General features: G+C 42.1%; 1 protein-coding gene across 1 annotated transcript; it reads left to right on the top strand.

The window, feature by feature from the left end:
* The first annotated feature begins 1,412 nt into the window (after positions 1-1,412).
* Positions 1,413-20,245, top strand: CCN3 (cellular communication network factor 3). The gene is made up of 5 exons (XM_067467314.1): positions 1,413-1,513; positions 2,387-2,615; positions 11,298-11,549; positions 12,654-12,862; positions 18,724-20,245. Exons 1-5 carry the CDS (start codon positions 1,421-1,423, stop codon positions 18,994-18,996), a joined length of 1,056 nt encoding a protein of 351 aa, XP_067323415.1. The 5' UTR covers positions 1,413-1,420; the 3' UTR covers positions 18,997-20,245.
* The last annotated feature ends 905 nt before the right edge of the window (positions 20,246-21,150 follow it).

Below are 21,150 nucleotides of genomic sequence, written 5' to 3'. Positions count from 1 at the left end.
CCCCCCCCCCCCCCAGTTCCCGACCCCCAGGTTGAGAAATGCTGTTGAAGGGAAAGTTCAGGCATGGTATTGACCCTATTGCCATGATTACTCTCATCTACCTATTCAGCTTAGAGTGGATGCATTCTGCTTGTGACTGGAGCATAATTGAATATTTCCATCAAGACCAGGAGGGTTGGGTCATAAAAAGTTGCCTAAGTCACTTATAGTAACTAAATAACTGATTCTGCCTTCAGCATACATCAAAGCTATACTTGAAGCAGGAGCATCCTTGACCTTATCACAGTAAAGAATGAACCCGCTTTAAGTCCGGTTTCTGCCTCCTGCAAAATTCTGGTGTTTGCACTTTAGTGAGGCTGTTAAATGCCCCTCCCTAAACTACAAACCCCAAAATTCTGCAAGAGGCAGCAACCAGATTTAAAGTGGATTCATTCTCTAATGTGAACATATATAAGATCTTTTACCTTCTCTTCTCTGCCAAAGAGTGCTGATGCGTTAGCAAAATACATACCAGGACAACCAAAGCGGTCTCAAACTGCTATCCATTCTCCAGTGTAAGCTCAATATTATGGAAGCCTAGGATCTGTAGTTTGACAGGGTCTTTGCCCTTCTCTTCCCAAGAGGACTGGCATCTCACTAAACTACAATTCCCAGGAATCTATAGCAGTAAGCTGTAGTTTCAAACTGCATTCTACAGCATATAGATCAGGTATGGGCAAACTTCAGCCCTTTCTCCAGGTGTTTTGGGCTTCAACTCCCACAATTCCTAACAGCCATAGACATATAGATCAGGTATGGGCAAACTTGGGCCCTCCCTCCAGGTGTTTTGGACTTCAACTCCCACAGTTCCTAACAGCCATAGGCAAACTTCAGCCTTCCCTCCAGGTGTTTTGGCCTTCAACTCCCAGAGTTCCTAACAACCATGATCATATAGATCAGGTATGGGCAAACTTCAGCCCTCCCTCCAAGTGTTTTGGACTTCAACTTCCATAGTTCCTAACAGCCATAGGCATATAGATCAGGCATGGGCAAACTTCAGCCCTTCCTCCAGGTGTTTTGGAGTTCAACTCCCACAATTCCTAACAGCCATGGGCATATAGATCAGGTATGGGCAAACTTGGGTCCTCCCTCCAGGTGTTTTGGACTTCAACTCCCAGAATTCCTATTAGGAAGTCCAAAATACCTGGAGGGAGGGCCCAAGTTTTCCCATGCCTGATATAGACCCATTCATTGTTTGGAGGTGCGCCTTCCAACTCGCTCTCCCTTTTCCTCTCTCTGCGCGCAGGAGACTTAGATCCGAATTCGACACCGGCGTTGGGGATTGGCTGCTCCGCCCTCCCCCTTCGTCCAATCAGAGCCCGAGGATGGTGAAGGCGCTGCCTATAAATTCGCCCCAATGGCAGTGTGTGCATCTGGCAGGATGGAGAAGCGGCGCCTGCAGGAGATGCGCCTTTGCAGCTGTGCTCTGCGCCCCACGCCGGGCCTTTCCTTCCTCTTCCTCCTCCTTTGCACAGTGAGTACGGCTTCTTTCTTTGCAGGCTTGCGAGCCAAAAGGGTGGGTCTCCATTGTGGAAGGAATGCGGTTTGACACCTCTTTACCTGCCTTGGCTCAAGGCTATGGAATCCTAGGAATGGCAACTCTACAAAGTCTCTAGCAGGCATGGGCAAACTTGGGCCTTCCCTCCAAATGTTTTCCTAGTAGGAATTGTGGGAGTTGACGTCCAAAACACCTGGAGGGAGGGCCCAAGTTTGCGCATGCCTGGTCTATAGCCTTCTCTACCCAGGAGAGTTGATGCCTCACCAAAGAGCAACTCCTAGGATTCAATAGTATTCAAGTGGTGCCAGACTGCATTCATTTTAGGGTGTAGATGTGCTCCATGGATGGTAACCGGGACTGTGGCACAGCTGGCTGGGAGTTAACTGCATTAAGATCACTACTGACCACTACTGATTTCGAAGCCAGCCCGGGTCAGAGAGAGCTTCCGACCATTGTGTGAAGCTTGCTGTCGACCTTTGCAGCCCAAAAGACAGTTGCATCTGTCAAGTAGGAAATTTAGGTACCGCTTCTGTGGGGAGGCTAATTTAACTAATTTACAATGCTATAAAATCTCTAGCAAGCAAAGAATGAAGAAGTACTCCATCAGTGTCTCAAGTGGACGGTGAAGCGACAGCTCTATGGTGGCCAGAATGCCATCATGAAAGCTGGAAAGTTAAATAGCCTCTGTGTGTCTGTCTATATATGTTGTGTGTCTATGGCACTGAATGTTTGTCATGTATGTGTACATTGTAATCCGCCGTGAGTCCCCTGCGGGATGAGAAGGGTGGAATATAAATCCTGTAAATAAATAAATAACCCAGCATTGGCTTCTTCCTCGCTTTCTTCCAGGTGCCCAGCCAAGCAGAGGAGCCAAACTGCCTGCTACCCTGTGATTGTCCCCCGGAGCCTCCACCGTGTCCCCCAGGGGTGCCCTCCGTCTTGGATGGTTGCTCCTGCTGCTTGACATGTGCCCGGCAACGGGGCCAAAGCTGCTCAGAGAAGATGCCCTGCGATCAAAGCGCGGGCCTCTACTGTGACCGAGGGGCTGGCACCCAGGCTGGCATGGGCATCTGCATGGGTAAGTGGGTAGGGGGGCTGTAAGAGCATAGCACAGAAGGGGATTCTACACCAGGCATGGACAAACTTTGGCCCTCCAGGTGCTTTGGATTTCAACTCCCACAATTCGTTATTAGGAATTGTGGGAGTTGGAAGTCCAAAACACCAGGAGGGCCAAAGTTTGCCCATGTCTGATCTACACTGTACAACTTATGCTGTTTGATATTGCAAGGTTCCATGTTCTAGAATCTTGGGATTTGTAGTTTGGTGAGGAAAAGCAGGCTAAAGACCATGTTCAAGGTCAACGGCCACAATTCCATCACCTTCAGCCAGAGATTTCCAAACATTTTAGTTTCTATTCATGCATCATTCTGCAACATGGCCATTCAGTTTTACTAGCAAACTGACCCCTCATATGAGCTATATAACATATATAAACTTCAATAATGGAATATATGGGAATGCAATGTATTTTCCAAAAAGTTTCACTTAGATAAAGGTTTCCCCTGACATTAAGTCTAGTTGTGTCTGACTCTGAGGGTTGTTGCTCATCTCCATTTCTAAATCGAAGAGTCAGCGTTGTCTGTAGACACCTCCATGGTCATGTGACAAGCATGACTGCATGGAGTGCCATTACCTTCCCGCTGGAGCTGTACCTATTGATCTACTCACATTTGCATGTTTTTGAACTGCTAGTTTGGCAGAAGCTGGGGCTAGCAGCAGGAGCTCACCCCGCTCCCCAGATCTGAACCATCAAACTTTTGGTCAGCAAATTCAGCAGCTCAGTGGTTTAACCCACTGTGCCACAAGGAGGTTAAAATGTAAGCTTTTGATTATATTTTTAAAAATATATGATTTATTGTTTATTTCACATAGACACGTTCTGTTTATGGGACACACCTACACACTGCAGCCAACACAGGAATGTGTCGCAAGACACAATTCAGAAAATTTTCCATTAATCCATGGTGTTAAAGTGGTGTCAAACTGTATCATTTCTACAGTTTAAGTGTACCCTATCATTCTGGAGACCAGGATATGAATCTCCGCAACCCATTTGGTGACACAGTGGGCAAGGCACACTCTCAGCCTCCAGGAAAGAGAAGGGCAAATCCCCTTTAAATAAATCTTGCCAGACCAACAGTTTGATAGGGTCACTATAGGGTTGTCAGAAATGACTTGAAGGCACTCAAAATGGATAAGTATGATTTTCTCTCTCTCTTGTAAATGTCCCAGGAGTCACATTTTTAAGGTCAGTTAAAAGTAAAACTCTTTTCTGGTTTGCATGTTATAGCAAAAAGCAGAGACAATTCTGTTACTGCTGTCTGCTGCTTCTTTTTTCATCTGCAGTAAGAATGACCCATTCATGCAGAAAAGTATTTTAAAATTATTTTAAAAATGGAGTGTACTCAGGCTATCTCAGTGAGATGTGTATGAAACATAAATGAATGGCATATTTAGACCTGGGTCCCATCTCTAGAATGTACCTATATACAAATACCTGTGTTCCAGAATCCCAAACATGTTAGGTTCTAAGCATTTCAGATACTGGATAATCAACCTGAACTGTTCATGTTATGCTGTAGCCAGGAATGAGGATTGTATGACATCCCATGTCTTGGCTAGTACAGCTGATGAAGTGGAATGTTTGGAGTTGCAATCCTGCGACATCCAAAGGGGATCTCCCTCTCTAAGCTTTGGTGTGTTATGGTCCATAAACAGCTGTTGCTTCCTCCACCAAACTTCTGTCTTACCTACATGGTTAGAAAATTTCAAAAAGCTGCAACCCAGGGTTTTGTGAATGGGTTTGTGTGGTAGCTGCATCAACATTCTGCCTCTCATGTGTTAAGGTAGTATACAAATGTTTAATTCGTCTCTTATGCTCACAACATTCTGGTGAGAAAGGTGAGTCTTGAGAGTGAGTGATTGACCCAAGATTACCTAGTGAGTTTCATGACTCTGTGGGCTTTGAATCCCTTAAATCTCAATCTAGAGCACTACTCACTAGACCACACACTGTTCTTAGAGTGCAGAGCTTTCCAAATTGTGTTGTAACACATTTGTGTGTTGGCTGCAGTGTGTAGGTGTGTAACATGAATGTGATAAGAAACTTCAGAGTCTGTGGGAAATAATCAGTAAAACATAGATTTTAAACAATATAAATGAAAGGTTTTCATACATTTCGCTATTACAAGTTATGTATGTGTCCATATGGAGACCCCGGTGGTGCAGCAGGTTAAGCCACTGAGCTGTTGAACTTGCTGACCAAAAGGTTGGTGGTTTGAATCCAGGAAGTGAGGTCAGCTCCCACCGTTGGCCCCAGCTTCTACCAACTTTGCAGTTCGAAAACATGCAAATTTAAGTAGATAAATAGGTATCACTTTTGCGGGAAGGTAATGGCACTCCACGCAGTCATGCCATCCACATGACCTTGGAGGTGCCTATGGACACGCCAACTCTTTGGCTTAGAAATGGAGATGAGCACCATCTCCTAGAGTCGGACTAGACTTAATGTCAAGGGGAAACCTTTCCCTTTACCTTATATGTCCATATCTCTTTAAAGGGGTTGGTTTAATCTCCGCTTTGATAGTAAAACTGAATTACTGTGTACCGAAATGATGCATGTCCAAAAAGTGTGTCACCAACATGAAATATTTGGAAAGTTCTGCTTTAGTATGCTATTATGGTTCATATGCCTTGGAGCTCCTCACGAATACCTGCTGTGGATTAACTATTATAGGGATGTGAAATGAAAGCATTGTTCCCAATAAGAAGTAGTTGAACGGTCTGATTGCTGCTTAGTGTTGTCTAAAATGTATATGTTAAGTAATAATACTTTTAAAAATGGAGGGGGGGGGAGTATCTGTTCCCCACAAGTAGCTGCAAATGTCTAGCATCACACAGAGTGACTGGATTGAAAAATGTTCTAGAATTCACTCTGTTTATATCTTCTGGTATCATTTTGTTCTTGTTTTGTGCATTCCAGCCATTTCTGACTAACGGTAACCTTTAGGCAAACCATTCATGGGATTTTCCTGGCAGAATATCTTAAGAGAAAATATGACTTGCCTAAGATGCATTCCCATGTACAAGCCCTGTTTTCCCAGTATCCTACAAACTCATCATATTGAGAGGGGAAAGCATGGGTAACTGTCCCTTTAAGGTAGAGAATTGCCCCTCTTATATAGTCAACAACCCCATTTTGAATTCTGCCTCCCCATCACACTCACACGCGTGGAAACTTGAGAGCTGGCAATACATTCATCTTATATTCATCACAAGGTTAGTATTACTTTTTTGTTTTTTAATCAGGAGAAACGACAATATCAAAACACCAAGAGATCTCTTGCCCTGCCCAAAGCCCCTTACTTTAAAGGAGACTGACGCCCGTTTAAAATCTCATCTTCCCATGGGGAAAGTTGTTCTGCACCAAACTGCAGAGAATACAAGAGGCAGTGATCCAGGTGAAAACCATTGCTTTCAATGGGATCCTATTGTTCTGCACCTTACTTACTTATGCGATCCCTCATTGTCCGAGTAGGATTGTCTTCCAAGATTGGTGTACTGGCAGTGGGTCCGTAGGTGACTGTGGAACCCTATTCTTGATCTGCATCTTCTCCCACAGTGAGGGCATTGGTTTCCAGGTGGCAGGCGGTCCCAGTCGAGGTTGGCTCGACGCACCTTCCTTCGAATTGCTGGCATTTTTCTGGCATTTCCTTATGGGTGCCTTAAATACCTCCCTGCTTTTAAGCAGTATCTATTTATCTAATCACATTTTTCTTTCAAACCACTTTCAAACTACTCTTCCAGGGCACCCCATTGCTCACCTTCTGTCAAAAGTTGTACATAGTTGTGCTGGAGGACAAAGATTCCTACAGAGACCACATTAATTGAATTCATAAGTAATCAGATATGCTAAAGTTAAAAACCACCAATGCTGAGGACCGACTGTAAATATTAAACTAGATCTCTTTTTCCACAAACTTTCCAAAAATAATAAGTTTCAATAACATTGCTTGGTTTCAACTCTTAAGCATGCACTAAAGTAGTGTTACTTCATAAAGTTGTCACGGTATTTGTTTTTATTTTTTAAATATTCACTAGAACTGCACTACATATTTTATAAGATGTTTTTCACTTAGACTTACTTAGTCCCTGCCCCATTCTGCCTCACTCTGAAGTGGCCTACGTTTTCATGTGAGTTGTAGATTTACAAGGTCTGTAGTCTTCTCTGCCAAAGAATGCTGGTGCCTCACCAGACTATAAGTCTCAAGATCCCATAGCATTGAACCAGGAAAATTAGTGCTGTTAAACTGCATTATTTTTGTGGCTTGGTCCTAGACGAGTGCAGAGCTTAGTTAACTCACTTTTTTGGATTCTTATTTCTATAATTTTCTAGCCACCTTGACTCAGTCCATGCAGGGTGAAGGATTCTGGGATTAACTTTTTTTAAAAAAACCTTTCCCAGGCTCTGTGTAAATGTGTACAGAACGGTGGCCATAGCCACCCGAAGCTTTGTATTATACGCCAAACTTGGACTTGGAGGCGGCCAGATGTGGACATCCCAGTGCATACCCCAGCTTACTTCCTGGCTCCAGTTATGTGATAACTTCACAACTGTGGAATGTGCTCTCTGCTTGTAACACGCATGTTCTGGGAATCTTGACCCAGTTCCCAAGCCGGCAATCAAGAATCTTGTATAGAAGTCCCAAAATCAGCAACTAGAGTTTGTTTTCAGCAACACGAGAGCTATTAAATTCTATTTATGTTTTGCAAACTGAACACAGTGGAATTTTTTAGAAATGATGCTTGAAATAGCAGTCGTAATCCATCTGGCTTGCATGAATAGCCAGAATCTGAGAAAGTTGAATTTTGTGAACCAAAAAGACCGGTCTCTCCCTGCCATGGTGGCCATACTACTTGGAGTAGCCTGGGAGTTATAATTTCAAAAAATGTCTCCAACTCTGCCTAGCAAAGTCCTGAATGCAAGAGACTTTCCTGCAAAAGGAAATGTGTTTGCTCTGAGGTTGTCATAAAATCCCAGGATATTGTAGTGTCACATTACCCATAGCATCTCTCTTGGCTGAGTCACTATCAGGTGGCTCAGCTACTCCAGAAGACAGGAGCAGAATTCAAAACCATTTTAATAGATTAGAGACGGGCCAAAACTAACAAAATGAACTTCAACAGAGTAAAAGTAAGATACTCCACTTAGGCAGAAAACATGAAATTCAAAGATACAGAATGGGGGACACCTGGCTCAACAGCAGTATGTGTGAAAAAAAGATATTGGAGTCCTCATGTACAACAAGTTAAACATGAGCCAACAATGTGATGCAGCGGCAAAAAAAAAAAAAAAGCCAATGGGATTTGGCCTGTATAAATAATGTCTAGGGAAGTCATGCTACCCCTCTAGTCTGCCTTGTTCAGACCATACCTGGAATACTGTGTCCTATTCTGGGCACTGCGGTTTAAGGGAGATGTTCAAAAGCTGGAATGTGTCCAGAGAATCAAGGATCTGGAGAACAAGCCCTATGAGTAGTGGCTGAAAGAGCTGGGCATATTTGGCCTGCAGAAGAGAAGGCTGAGAGGAGACATCATAGCCATGTATAAATATATGAGAAGTCATAGCGAGGAGGAAGCAGGCTTGTTTTCTGCTGCCCTGGAGACTAGGAAGCAGAACAATGGCTTCAAACTACAGGAAATGAGATTTCACCTGAACATTAGTGTGCAGGTACAGCTGTACCAGGAGCTCCAATTCTGTTTGCTTTGCATTGAATGTTTGTTGTAATCCTAAGTTTCAGGGACTCTGCAGATAGGTGGCTTCTTTTGGCTGCAATCATAGGGCAAGCCACCTGTCAATTATAGTTAGGTTACCGGGTCCCACCCCTTTTTGGGTTTTTGGAGGGAATAGGAGCCTTTTTGGGTACAGTCCACACAGAGAAGCCTTTCATGCAGGACATAATACCAAGAGCTCCTGTAGAAAGCTTCATCTTCTACGACTTGGCCGGGGAGATATACAGCCCACAGCTTGGCTGGGGTTATACAGCCCTACAGCTCCTTTGCTGAAGGACTTCAGCCAGCCATCACCGAAACCTGAACTTCTTTTCCCTGGAAGTCTACAAAGCTCTGCTTGGTAAGGGTCACTCGCGGAAGTCAGAAGCAGTTGGTATTGGGTGTAGGGGCTCCATGCCATCAGAGGCAAAGACAGACTGCCCAGATTAGAAGTTAAGGATTTCCCCATTAGTTACAGTTATGAATATAGTGCCTGTTCCCTGTGGACAAGATTGAGAGAGAGCCAATAGACTGTTAAGAAAGCCTTAAAGTACCTGTTTATTTTCATTAATAAAGAACTTTGTTGAACCTTTAAGCAGTCTAAAGACTCTGTTTAAGGAAATCCAAAGGCCTTTAATCTGAGGCAGCCCTGGCGTCCTGTTGGGCACACAGAATTTATGTCCTATCTATAGTCTTATGCACAGGCCCAGCGTGCGACAGCACAGTTAGGAAGAACCTCCTAACTGTGAGAGCTGTACAGCAGTGGAACTCTCTGCCCCAGATTGTGGTGGAGGCTTTTAAACAGACTGGATGGCCACCTGTTGGCTTTGAAACAAAGGCTAGATGGACAGGATGGCCAATGAGGTCTCTTTCAACTCTATGATTCTATGACAATCTGAAAATATTCTATTTAAAGACGTTGTTGTATGCCTTTAAGTTCTTTCCAACTTATAGCAAACTTAAGACAACTCTATCACAATCTTTTCTGTGGCTCGTAGTGTGTGAATCACCTATGGTTTTCACTGGCTGAACAGGGAATTGAACCTTGATCTCCAGAATTGTAGAGCAACGCTCAAATCATTAAGACCACACAACCTGTTGTGATTGAGAATAATTAAGGCCAAGTGGCTCTCCAGGGGTGCATCTACACAGTAGAACTAATGCAGTTTGACATAATTTTAACTGCCATGGTTTAGTATTATGGAACCATGGGAGCTGGAGTTTTACAAGGTCTTTACTGTTCTCTGCCAAATAGTGATGGTGCCATGCCAAATTACAACCCTTGATTTGGTCTAATTTCAAACTGCATTAATCCCCCAGATGTATGTAGCCTGCAACTTCCCTTCTACCCATGGCAAAAGATTGGGATTGTAGGGGCTACAGTTCAAAAATATCTGGAGGGATGCAGTAGTCTACCACAGAGTGTTATAGTATGAGCACTGGACTATGACTAGAGACCAGAGTTTAATTCCCTGCTCAGTCGTAAAAGCTCCACTGGGTGACCTTCGAAAAGTCAAATGCACTTAGCCCCAGAAAAAAAACATAAGGTGACGGTTATTAAGTCAGAGTTGATTTGGAGGCACACAACAACAATGGGATATGACTCTTTCAAATGTCCACTCCTGCCAAGGTAGGAGGTTTCCTCCCCAGCTGTGAACAGATTGACAACAAAGCCAAAGCAAACCTTGCATGTGGAAATGCTTTCAAGTTCCTAGCAATCCAGATTCCCAGCAGAGAGACTGTATTGCAGCTGGAAGAGACTGTATTGCAGCCGTGGCCTTTTAATGGGTTTTCACTAAATGTCCAGGGAGCTGTTCTTCAAAACAGTCCCTTCTGCCCTGTGATACCAGAAGTGGGCCAGTTAATATAATGGGATATGTACTTCAGTACACTGGAAAAATCTAATTCAGCTACATTTACACTGAAATGGGACATTTTTAACAACTAATTTAAAATTGGAGTTTAAATCTATTTTATATGACTACAGAGAAAAGCCTTGTGAGAAGGTTTTAAAAAAGGAAGTAGAACTTTGGAGAAATTAAAACAGCTGCATGAAATTTTGAATGCCCCATTTCCCACTTACCTCATCAATTCCCCTTTTCAGATGTTCCTTTCTCTTTATCTCTCCACTCTTTTGTTTCCTGGATCTTACATGGATCCCAGCAAAAGTCACAGAATTAAGAGCTTCAGATTTTAATATATGGAGCAGATAAGGTGCCTTAATGCCGGTGTTACTTGAGCATGAAATATATGCTTCAAGAAATAAGACATGAATGAGTGCCTGATAATTATTTTCACCACTGGGTATTTTAATATGTGGAAATGACTAAGGATTCCTGATTTTAGTTCAAGATTACTGTATGTTAGGTTCAAGGGTGTTTCTTAAGCTCTTGACATCCTAGTGCACTTTCTTTTCAAAGTGAATATCTTTCCTAGAAACCTCCAAGTGTGGGAATTGATTTCTTTAATAGGTCACAGGATCTCCCTTGCAGTGCTTAAAATAAAATCACTCATTTTAATTCATTTTATAAAATCACTTCATTCTGGAGAAATGCTCATGTTGAGATCTAAACGTAAACGACTTTTCTAATAAATTTAGTTACATTCAATGTTATTGTTATCAAGTTTTAAATTTAACCAACTAATTATTTTAATTAATTCCTATCTTTCGAGATTGCCTAGAAATTGTATTGTAAGTGTCGGAGGGTTCCAGCTGTCTGCAAGGTAGCTTTATGCATGTTGGGCTTTTTCCCCAGCAAGTGGCATGAACCATTGTTAAGTGTACTAATGGTTCATATGCAGCTTGATTTCTTTGTTTCTTTGCTTCAGATCTCGAAGGAGACAACTGTGTGTTCGATGGAATTATTTACCGGAGTGGAGAGACATTCCAGCCCAACTGCAGCTTGATTTCTTTGTTTCTTTGCTTCAGATCTCGAAGGAGACAACTGTGTGTTCGATGGAATTATTTACCGGAGTGGAGAGACATTCCAGCCCAACTGTAAATATCACTGTACGTGCAGAGATGGACAGATCGGCTGCGTGCCCCGATGCAACCTTGACCTCCTGCTTCCGGGTCCAGAGTGTCCCTTCCCACGAAAAATTGAAGTCCCCAAGGAATGCTGCGAGCAATGGTCTTGTGACTCCAAAGAGGATGTTGATGTGGGAGGCTTTGCAATGGCAGGTAAAGTAACTTACATTCTGAAAGCTACTTCTAAGGAAGGGGCACGTGTCGTACTCCAGAGCAGAATCACCTCTGACTTCAAACGCCACACCAGTTGGGCAAAATCAGCAAGCAGTTTATTTAGGAATATATGTAGCCAAAGCAATAAAAAGAAAACCATAGTAAAAAGTAATCCGATTGATATAACAATGGAGGCAACACTGATGGAATCATTCCAGGAGTTGAGTGTGATGTTTGTAGACAATCCACATTTCACAGGCATATAACAGGGTTGGGGGGACAATAGCTTTGTAAACAAGTACCTTGGTATCAAGAACTGGACCATAGGGAAGGCTGAGCGAAGGAAGATAGATGCTTTTGAACTATGGTGTTGGAGGAAAGTTCTGAGAGTGCCTTGGACCACAAGAAGATCCAACCAGTCCTTACTACAGGAACTAAAGCCCAACTGCTCATTGGAGGGAAGGATATTAGAGGCAAAGATGAAGTATTTTGGCCACATCATGAGAAGACAGGAAAGCTTAGAGAAAATGCTGGGGAAAATGGAAGGAAAAAGGAAGGGGGGCTGATCAAGGGCAAGATGGATGGATGGTATCCTTGAAGGGACTGGCTTGACCTTGAAGGAGCTGGAGGTGGTGATGGCTGACAGGGAGCTCTGGCGTGGGCTGGTCCATGAGGTCATGAAGAGTCAGAAGCGACTGAATGAATGAACAACAACAACATACAACCCTTAACAAATATCTGTAGAATTAGTATCTGCATACTGTACTATAGAGTTTCTCAGATTGTGTTCCTCCAGATGTTTTGGACTTCACCCCCCACAATTCCTAACAGCTGATAAACTGACTGGGATTTCTGGGAGTTGAAGTCCAATTCACCTCGACTGTTTGAGAAACATTGCTATACTACATTATGCTAGGCCACAGAGGATTGCAGCCAAAATATGTTGTTGTAGCCAATAAATGGAAGCAGTCAAGGCATATGTGACTGGCTGTATCTTCTCCAGTTATGTGATTGTGTTCATTACTGGATTTTACTGCATTTTGTTTGTGTTGATCAAGGAACAGTGTTAATTGGCAATGTCTCTGCTGTAAATTTTGCTTTCAGCATATAGACAAGAAGCTACTCTTGGAATTGATGGTTCAGATTCAAGTTCCAATTGCATAGAGCAGACAACAGAATGGAGCGCATGTTCCACAACTTGTGGAATGGGGATCTCCACCCGAGTCACAAACAAGAACCCAACCTGTGAAATGGTGAAAGAGACCAGGCTCTGTGAAGTTCGGCCTTGTGAAAAGAGCCAGTTACTCCAAAAGGTATGTCTTGCTCTCTGGTTGACAAACAAGCCAGTCTGTTGCATAATGTGCTAACCCTCCATAAACCAGGACTGGGAAGCTATTACCATCGAGATGTTTTGGAACTCAAAAAATAGTTTACAACTTTTGAAAGCCCTAGGTATATAATTAATTATAATGAATTACGAGACCTGCTGTTTACAAAAAATTGGCACAAGATTTCTATTTTATATTTATGTAATTCCTATCATCCAGAAACATGTTCAACAAAGGTGAAGGACTATAGTATTTGACATTCAGAAACATCTAAAACAGTGCTTCTCAATTTGTGGGTCCCCAGATGTTTTGGCCTTCAACTCCCGGAAATCCTAACAGCTGGTAAACTGACTGGGATTTCTGGGAGTTGTAGGCCAAAACACCTGGGGACCCACAGATTGAGAACCATTGATCTAGAACAGGCATCCTCAAACTGCAGCCCTCCAGCTGTTTGGGCCTTCAACTCCCAGAATTCCTGACACTTGAACAATCTCGTTGGGGGTTCTGGGAGTTGGAAGTCCAAACACCTGGAGGACCACAGTTTGAGGATGCCTGATCTAGAAGGTCACAGTCGCTTGCCTACATTATAAACACAAGACAGCATGGTGTAGTGGTCTGACTGACAAGGGTTCAAAAGGCTGTAGAAATCCATTGGGTGGTTTTGGGCCAGTTATGCTCTTGTAGCACAAGATGAAAGCAATGGCAAAGCTCCTCTGAATACATTTTTTTCAAGAAAACCACATAATAAGAAAAGTTACCATAAGTCAGAGTCAATTTGAAGCCATATAAGAACCACAATAAAATGTGCTTTTGGGAGGGCATCACATTCCTCAGTAGTTGTTACAAACAGCTACATTCCAGATGGCATCCTTTTCATGACATAAGCAAATGTCAGTCTTTCTTATACTTGCATATGTATTTTTTCGTCCAAAGCTTTCCCAAGGCTCACCATTATGCATTGGTAGGACACACCTGCTATTTGATTGCTAGTGAAGAACAGAGAGGATTGGAAAGTCTTTGATCCTTTAACCAAATACAGACTGATGGTATCTGCTGAGTGCAGTGAGGACCCCAACAGATTTTTGTATAAGATGTCCTTGGTCAACATCTGGCTGTGAGAACAGAAATAGTCTGTACTATGAGAGCTGGACCTTAGGGAAGGCTGAGCAAAGGAAGATAGATGCTTTCGAACTGTGGTGTTGGAGGAAAGTTCTGAGAGTGCCTTGGACTGCGAGAAGATCCAACCAGGAAATAAAGCCCGACTGCTCACTGGAGGGAAGGATACTAGAGACAAAGTTGAAGTACTTTGGCCACATAATGAGGAGACAGCAAAGCCTAGAGAAGACAATTATGCTGGGGAAAGTGGAAGGTAAAAGGAAGAGGGGCCGACCAAGGGCAAGATGGATGGATGGCATCCTTGAAGTGACTGGACTGACCTTGAAGGAGCTGGGGGTGGTGACGGCTGACAGAGAGCTCTGACGTGGGCTGGTCCATGAGGTCACGAAGAGCCAGAGATGACTGAACGAATGAACAACAACAATGATCCCTTTGTTATCCACCAGCCATGAAATGACTTGATGTATATGTAGGAGAAGTGACTTTAAAGGGTTGACAAGTAACCCATAGCTGAGTTTCCATATGACAAATTGTTATGTGAGACCTCACCATGTCAGATTACAATGTCCCTTGGATACAACTCTATTTTAACTAGTATCCATAGATAACCCTAATCTCAAAAAGTTTGTAACAGTCTTGTTATTTTGTGTTTTATCCAAAAGTGACTAAAACTATATGTGGGAGTGGAATTTCATTAGGAGGGCAAATCATGCCTCCCTAGGCAACCCTAAAGCAAACCTATCATGGGGTTTTCTAGGGCAGATAATGTGTGACTTTGACCAAAATAATACATCTTCTGAATATAAGCCATAGAGTGTCTTCTTGAGGAAAAATAAATATAAAACAGTATCTTATTTTCGGGAAAACTTGATAGGTAAAGTTTCCCCTGACATTAAGTCTAGTAGTGTCCGACTCTGGGGGGTGGTGCTCATCTCCATTTCTAAGCTGAAGAGCCAGATTATCCGTAGACACCTCCAAGGTCATGTGGCTAGCTTGACTACATGGAGCACCGTTACCTATCCACTGAAGCATTATCTATTGATCTACTCATATTTGCATGTTTTTGAACTGCTAAGTTGGCAGAAGCTGGGGCTAACAGCAAGAACGCACCCTGCTCCCTGGATTCAAACCACCAACCTTTCAGTCAGCAAGTTCAGCAGCTCAGTGGTTTAACCTGCTATGCCACTGGGAGTTCTAGTTTTATTTCTTACTTGCCTTTCCTTATGGATCAAGGTGTATTACAGCATAATTAAAACACATAAACATTATAAAAATTCCACAGATATATGTATATATTAAACCGTAGTTCTAGAAAACGCATATTAAAATGCATAGAACAGAGACTAAACATAAGACGCGTGTTTAAAATTCATGCTTAAAACTAGATGGAAGAGATACGTCTTTAGATGATTTTATTCACATTAGTAAAAGGTAAAGGAACTGTCTCCAGTGTTCACTGTGAGAACTCTACTGCTCCTGAGTGCCATATCATCCAGGGAGGCCCTGCTCTTAGTCCATCCCCTTCACAGTCATGACTGGTGGGAACGAGAGACAAGACCTTCTCCGTGGTAGCCCCCCCCCCCACTGTGGAACTCCCTCCCCAATAACATTAGATCTGTCACCTCCTTCCTGACCTTTCGTAAAAAACTGAAATCCTGGCTGTGGGATCAAGCAATTGAACAATAGATGGATCAACAGGGAAGAGAATGTTTTTAGTGAACTGCAATTGTATGGATCTGAATTATGACTTTGAACCAGCAAACTGTTTTAATCAATGGTTTATAATTGTTTTAACTGTTTAATTGTATTTATTATTTTTAATTGTATTGTGTTGGCATCTAATGATTGTCTGTTGTAAGCTGTCCTGAGTCCCTTTTCGGAGGTTGAGAAGAACAGGATATAAATATTCAAAATAAATAAATAAAATCAGCACTGAATATTGACATGTGCAAAGCACTCGGCACAATACTGTGCACTAGATGAAGGCTTGAAACATAGAATTCTGGCAATATTTTATGAAACTTTTACGGAGAGTTATTTTTCACAAAAAAACAAATAGAGCTATTTCTTCAGAAGCACAGCAGTTTCATCATAGGAATGGATAAGCCACCTGCCTTCGAAGCTAAATAAAGCTACCTGCATCACTTTAAATAATAATAGAAGGGTGTAGCAAGGGACTTGCAGTCTGTTGTTTGCCCCAAACCCTTTGGGTACTTACAAAATGTTTGAAGCTGCTTCAGGGGTATTCCTGAGCATCCAAGTGTGTCATTTCCGCTTGAATTCACTCCTTACATCATTGCATGACCAGATGACTAATTTCCAGAGTTTGTAAACAGCACTATTTTGAACTATCCCCTTGTGCAAAAAGAAATGTTTCAAAGTTCTGCTAATTTCATCCTTCAAAAGAGGTGCAGTCTACTAGCTAGTTCCTAACTCAAAGGCTCCCTCTACTGATCCCTCATCCATATGCAACAAATTAGTTTTTCTTTTCTAGGAGTATGAAGGTGATCTGAAGTCTTCCTTCTGGAGTGGGAGTAGACTCCAACCTTGCAGGAAAGAGGACTTTTAGCTAAAATTTTAGATCTGGTTCTAGTTCATTGCCAACGATGGACAAACATAGTGGAAGAATTGAGGAACAAAGTGCCTCTGAGCCTACACAGAGTCCAAGAAAGCATGAGAACCAAATTCCCAAGTTCTTTTCACACACAAAAAATATCTGCTTGGGCGGATGGTAGCTTTGGGAAGGAAGAGACCAAAATCTGCTTCCACCAACCCAGATAGATGTTCCAAATGTTTAGGAGTATGACTCTGGGCTGGTGGAAGCAGACTTTGATCTCTTTTCTTACCCAAAGCACTTCTCCCTACCTTTAAATACATGACCAGAGAGCTTGATGAAATAGGTGCACGAGGCAGGAATACAGGGTCTCTAAAATGGAGCAGAGATTCTTAACAGATAGCAAAAGGCAGATTCTAAACTCAAGCCATTTATTTTTCACCACAAAACATAATTTTTCAGCAGAGGAAGGTTTTTTTTTCAAAGTTCTGATCTATCCATACCCTGTCTATTGAAGTCTGTGTGCTTGCCTAACTGAATGCTCCTGGTTCAAGTGTTGCTTTGATTGTATGCAGGCAGAATCCCGTATCAGCTACTTAGGTTACTCTCTTGGCCCAGCCTCTATGAACTTAATGGAAACCTCATTTAGCCATGCTCCAATCACCAGCAGAATGCATCTCCTTCTCCCAGCTAATACCCAGTAAAGTAGGTCAGTGGGAGTTATAAGCATGGCAAGAAAGTCAAAATCATGCCTAAATTCTCCCATGAAGCCAAGATCAATAAACGGAGACATATTTTTACCAGGAAAGGTAATAATGCCTGGCAAGGTAGAGAAAAGAAAGATTGCGTTCCAGATGGATGGAAGACAGACAAGACAGAAGCCCTCCTGGTCAGTCGTGAGACAGATCGGGGTGACATCCTGTGTTTGACGGGGTTACACTCCCCTTGAGGACATATGTTCACAGCTTTGGGGTTCTCCTGGACTCAGCGCTGATGTTTGATGCCCAAGTGTCAGCGGTGGCTGGGAGGACCTTTGCACAGTTGCGCACCAGCTGAAACCATACCCCGAGAAGCCTGATTTAGCCACAGTGGTCTATGCCTTGGTTACATCCAGATGGAATTATTGCAATGCACTACACATGGGGCTGCCTTTGAAAATAGCCCGGAAACTGCAATTGGTACAAAGGTCAACAATCAAGCTTTTAACAAGCTAATTGTAAGGGAGAGCACAATGTTCCTATTAAAGCAGCTCTACTGGCTTCCGAAAAGTTTCCAATCCTAATTCGAGATGCAGGTTATGATTTACAAAGCCCTAAACAGTTCAGGCCCTGCCTGTCTTTGTGATCGCATCTCCCCCATGAACCAGCATGGGCTCTAAGATCTGCCGGGGAGGCTCCCCTCTCACTTCCACTACCATCACATGCACAGCTGGTGGGGATGAAGGAGAGGGCCTTCTCAGTGGCGGCCCCCTGATTTCAGAATGTCCTCCTTTCATAGGGAACTGAAAACCTGGATGTTCCAGCAAGTTTTCAAAAATGATTAATTTGATTATTAATCCCTAGGCCCAGTCCCTAGTACACTGTTCTGATTACTGTCCATTTTAGCACTCCTGGCCATTGCTGTTGTTGAACCTCACCAGATTGAGTGCTGATGTATTCAGTTTTATATTTTATTTTACTTTTAGTGTGTTTTATCAGGGCTTTTTGTATATTATGAAGTTTTTGTTTTATTTTTATTTTATTTCTTATTTTTATTTTTTGCTATTTTGATTATCAAGTTATAGTTATGTTGTTCTATAGTGTCTAATTGTGTCTTGTCCTGATGTAAACTATTTGTATACCTTTTATTTTGGCATTGAATGTTTGCCTTATTTGTTGGAAACCACCCTGAGTCCCTTCGGGGAGATAGGGTGGTCTATTATTATTATTATTATTATTATTATTATTATTATTATTATTGACTCAATCAAAGAAGTCACAGTTCAGAGTCTGCAAGAGTGACTTGGAGGCCTCTCATTCGTAGTGTTGATGCAAGAAGTCAACTTGACAGAAGTCATCTACAACAAATCCAGATCACTTCCATATTATGTATGGTATTGCAATTTACCAAAATGCTGTGTGTGCCTTACTAGCAGGTTATTGCAGTGTTCTAACTATTAATGTATGTTCTCTTTTAGAAGGGAAAGAGATGTGTCAGGACCAGGAAGTCTTTAATGGCCATCCACTTGGAGTATAATAACTGTACCAGTGTCCAGATGTACAAACCCCGCTATTGTGGCATCTGCAATGATGGACGTTGCTGCACCCCACACACTACTAAAACCATCCAGGTTGAGTTCCGTTGCCCTGAAGGGAATCTTATCAAACACCCTGTGATGTCCATCTCTACCTGCATTTGTCACGGCAACTGTCCGCAGGATAGCAACACATTCTTCCGAAAGCTTGGTTGAAAAATAACAGTCAGGGATATAAAATGAACTACTTCAAAAGGGAAACCATTAAAAATTACATCTGTAATAGAAATACCCAACTGGGTAATGGGTGTTTGTTTCCTTGTCTGAAAGAGTCAGGTTGAGGAAATATTGTACTTTCATTTTCACTTGGTTCATTTGGAGTTCCTCAAAATCATTGCTTCAATTTCTGTCAGCCCATCCAAACATTGTATTCCAACATGACTTTCTTTAGTTAAGGCTTCTTAGAAACTACAAGCACTAAAGTCATTGTTTCTTAGCTTTGTGTGCTATTTCCACATTTTTGGTGAAGTGTAAACTCCACGCACAAATGTTTGTATTCTGAAAAGGCCTTATCATTGTGCCCTTATGTGTCTGTAGAGTGGAGGGTTGAAACAAATCCAAATTTGGCAGGAGAGTTTTTCTGAGATGGAAGCCAAAGGCATTTTCCAAGAAGCACCAATATGGGTGCATTTTTCCCAGCATATGATTATGACTGTAAGAAACAAAAGCTTTCATTTTTATGGCTCAATTTCCAGCTCAAATTTCCCTTTGTTCTCCCCACTTCCACCCAAGAATCTGATACTAGGTTTGTACAACCGGTCGACTACCACTTTTGGTAGTTTGTACAACCCTCTTCTGTTGATCCCAGAAGTGTCTCCAAGAGGGCACCATTGCCCTTAAAAAGCTGGAGAAGACTGCAAGTCTTAAAAGATGGCTGAAAAGTACATTTATTCAAGTCTCTTAAGTACTGAACCATCTGGTAGACTCTTCCATGGCCAGGAGGGGATAAAAGGAGTAAACAAGTTTTGAGGTTGTTCCAATTTGCTTTGACAAAAGTCAGTTACAGAGAATAGGAGTTGCAATGGTAACTATGTGCTGCAATAGTTGACCCACTGAACTAGACTTGCATGCAGCTGAAGACAGTGATGTCATATTCATGTGAATTTAGTTCTCAAGATGTTCATAGTACCTGAACTATGAGTATTGCAAATCCCAGGACAACATATTTCAACTGGGGTTAAGTTGCCAATTTTTCTTCAATCAGAGTTAGTATTCTGAAAGTATTCTGTGCAAAAGCTTAGAGTTGGACTTTCTTTTTGTGGTGAGAAAGCAAACACTGTAAATCTCTAAAGTTAGACTTATGTTTTATAGAAATGGCAATGTAAATAAGAAATATACATAGGGCAGCCCTGTTTTTCTGTAAAATGTTCAAATGTTACTGAATAAAATATACCTTAAAGTGTAATATAGTGTTTGGAGTCATCCAGAAACATCTTTGCTCTTCATAAGTCAAAAGCAGGAATGTGGTCCTGCAGATGATATTAGTCTGTAATTAAGAATTCATCTTCCTTATGCTGTTTAGGCTGATGGGAAGTGCAGTTAAACAGCATCAGGAGGACCAGAGTTTGTCCATCACTGGTCTATTAAAACATGCCTGACTACAGCATGGCACATTCACCCCAAATCTGCCTTGAAGCAAGTCTGTGAAGTCTTGGATTTTTATTTATTTATTTTATTTGCTATACTTGTATACCGCCGTTTCTCAGCCTAACCGGCGACTCAACGCGGTTTACAACAACTTTTTTAAGATTGCAACAAGCAGTTGTCTGTCAGCCAGATTGATTTTATATCCATCCTTTCTCACTGGAAAGGAACCAAGGCAGTTAACAACTTGAATTAGACAGCACATCTAAAGCCAAACTGCTATAATATCAAAGTAGGCCAATAGTAAAACAAAACAGTGTTAGAAGTTCTAGAGCTTTACCATCAAAGAAGCTCTGGTTGTCTTATGTTTTAATTTGCTGTTAGCTATCTTGAGCCTAGTCCCAAAAGAAAAGTAGGATACATACTAATGAAATAAGTGGGTTTTATAAAAAGTTTGCTGTGATAGCCCTCTCTCGTGCAGCCATTCTGTTGCTGGTAGATGGTGGGTGTTCAAAGAAGCCTCCAGTTATGTCCCAATATACAGATGACATTTTCCTCAGAGATTTTCTGGTGTTCTTCAGATGTCTCTGTAGCTCATATGATTCAAACACATAGTCCAACAACATACAACCCCAACATAGTCACAATGTTCTTCTTTGCCAACACAAATAGTATAGATTTAGGCTTACTGCATTTCTGGTGATTCATTTCCTTTTGCCAACAAGC

This window comes from Anolis sagrei, chromosome 4 (genome assembly GCF_037176765.1).
Source record: "Anolis sagrei isolate rAnoSag1 chromosome 4, rAnoSag1.mat, whole genome shotgun sequence".
Lineage (NCBI taxonomy): Eukaryota > Metazoa > Chordata > Lepidosauria > Squamata > Dactyloidae > Anolis > Anolis sagrei.
Note: the sequence above shows the minus strand (reverse complement) of the source record. Positions and strands in the feature narration are given on the sequence as shown.

What these genes read in the sequence shown, in the direction of transcription:
- CCN3 (XM_067467314.1), top strand. Translation starts at nt 1,421, where the DNA reads ATGGAGAAGCGGCGCCTGCAGGAGATGCGCCTTTGCAGCTGTGCTCTG. An exon ending in GGGAGGCTTTGCAATGGCAG is followed by an intron (nt 11,550 to 12,653) that starts GTAAAGTAACTT and finishes TTTTGCTTTCAG; the next exon opens with CATATAGACAAGAAGCTACT. An exon ending in AGAGCCAGTTACTCCAAAAG is followed by an intron (nt 12,863 to 18,723) that starts GTATGTCTTGCT and finishes GTTCTCTTTTAG; the next exon opens with AAGGGAAAGAGATGTGTCAG.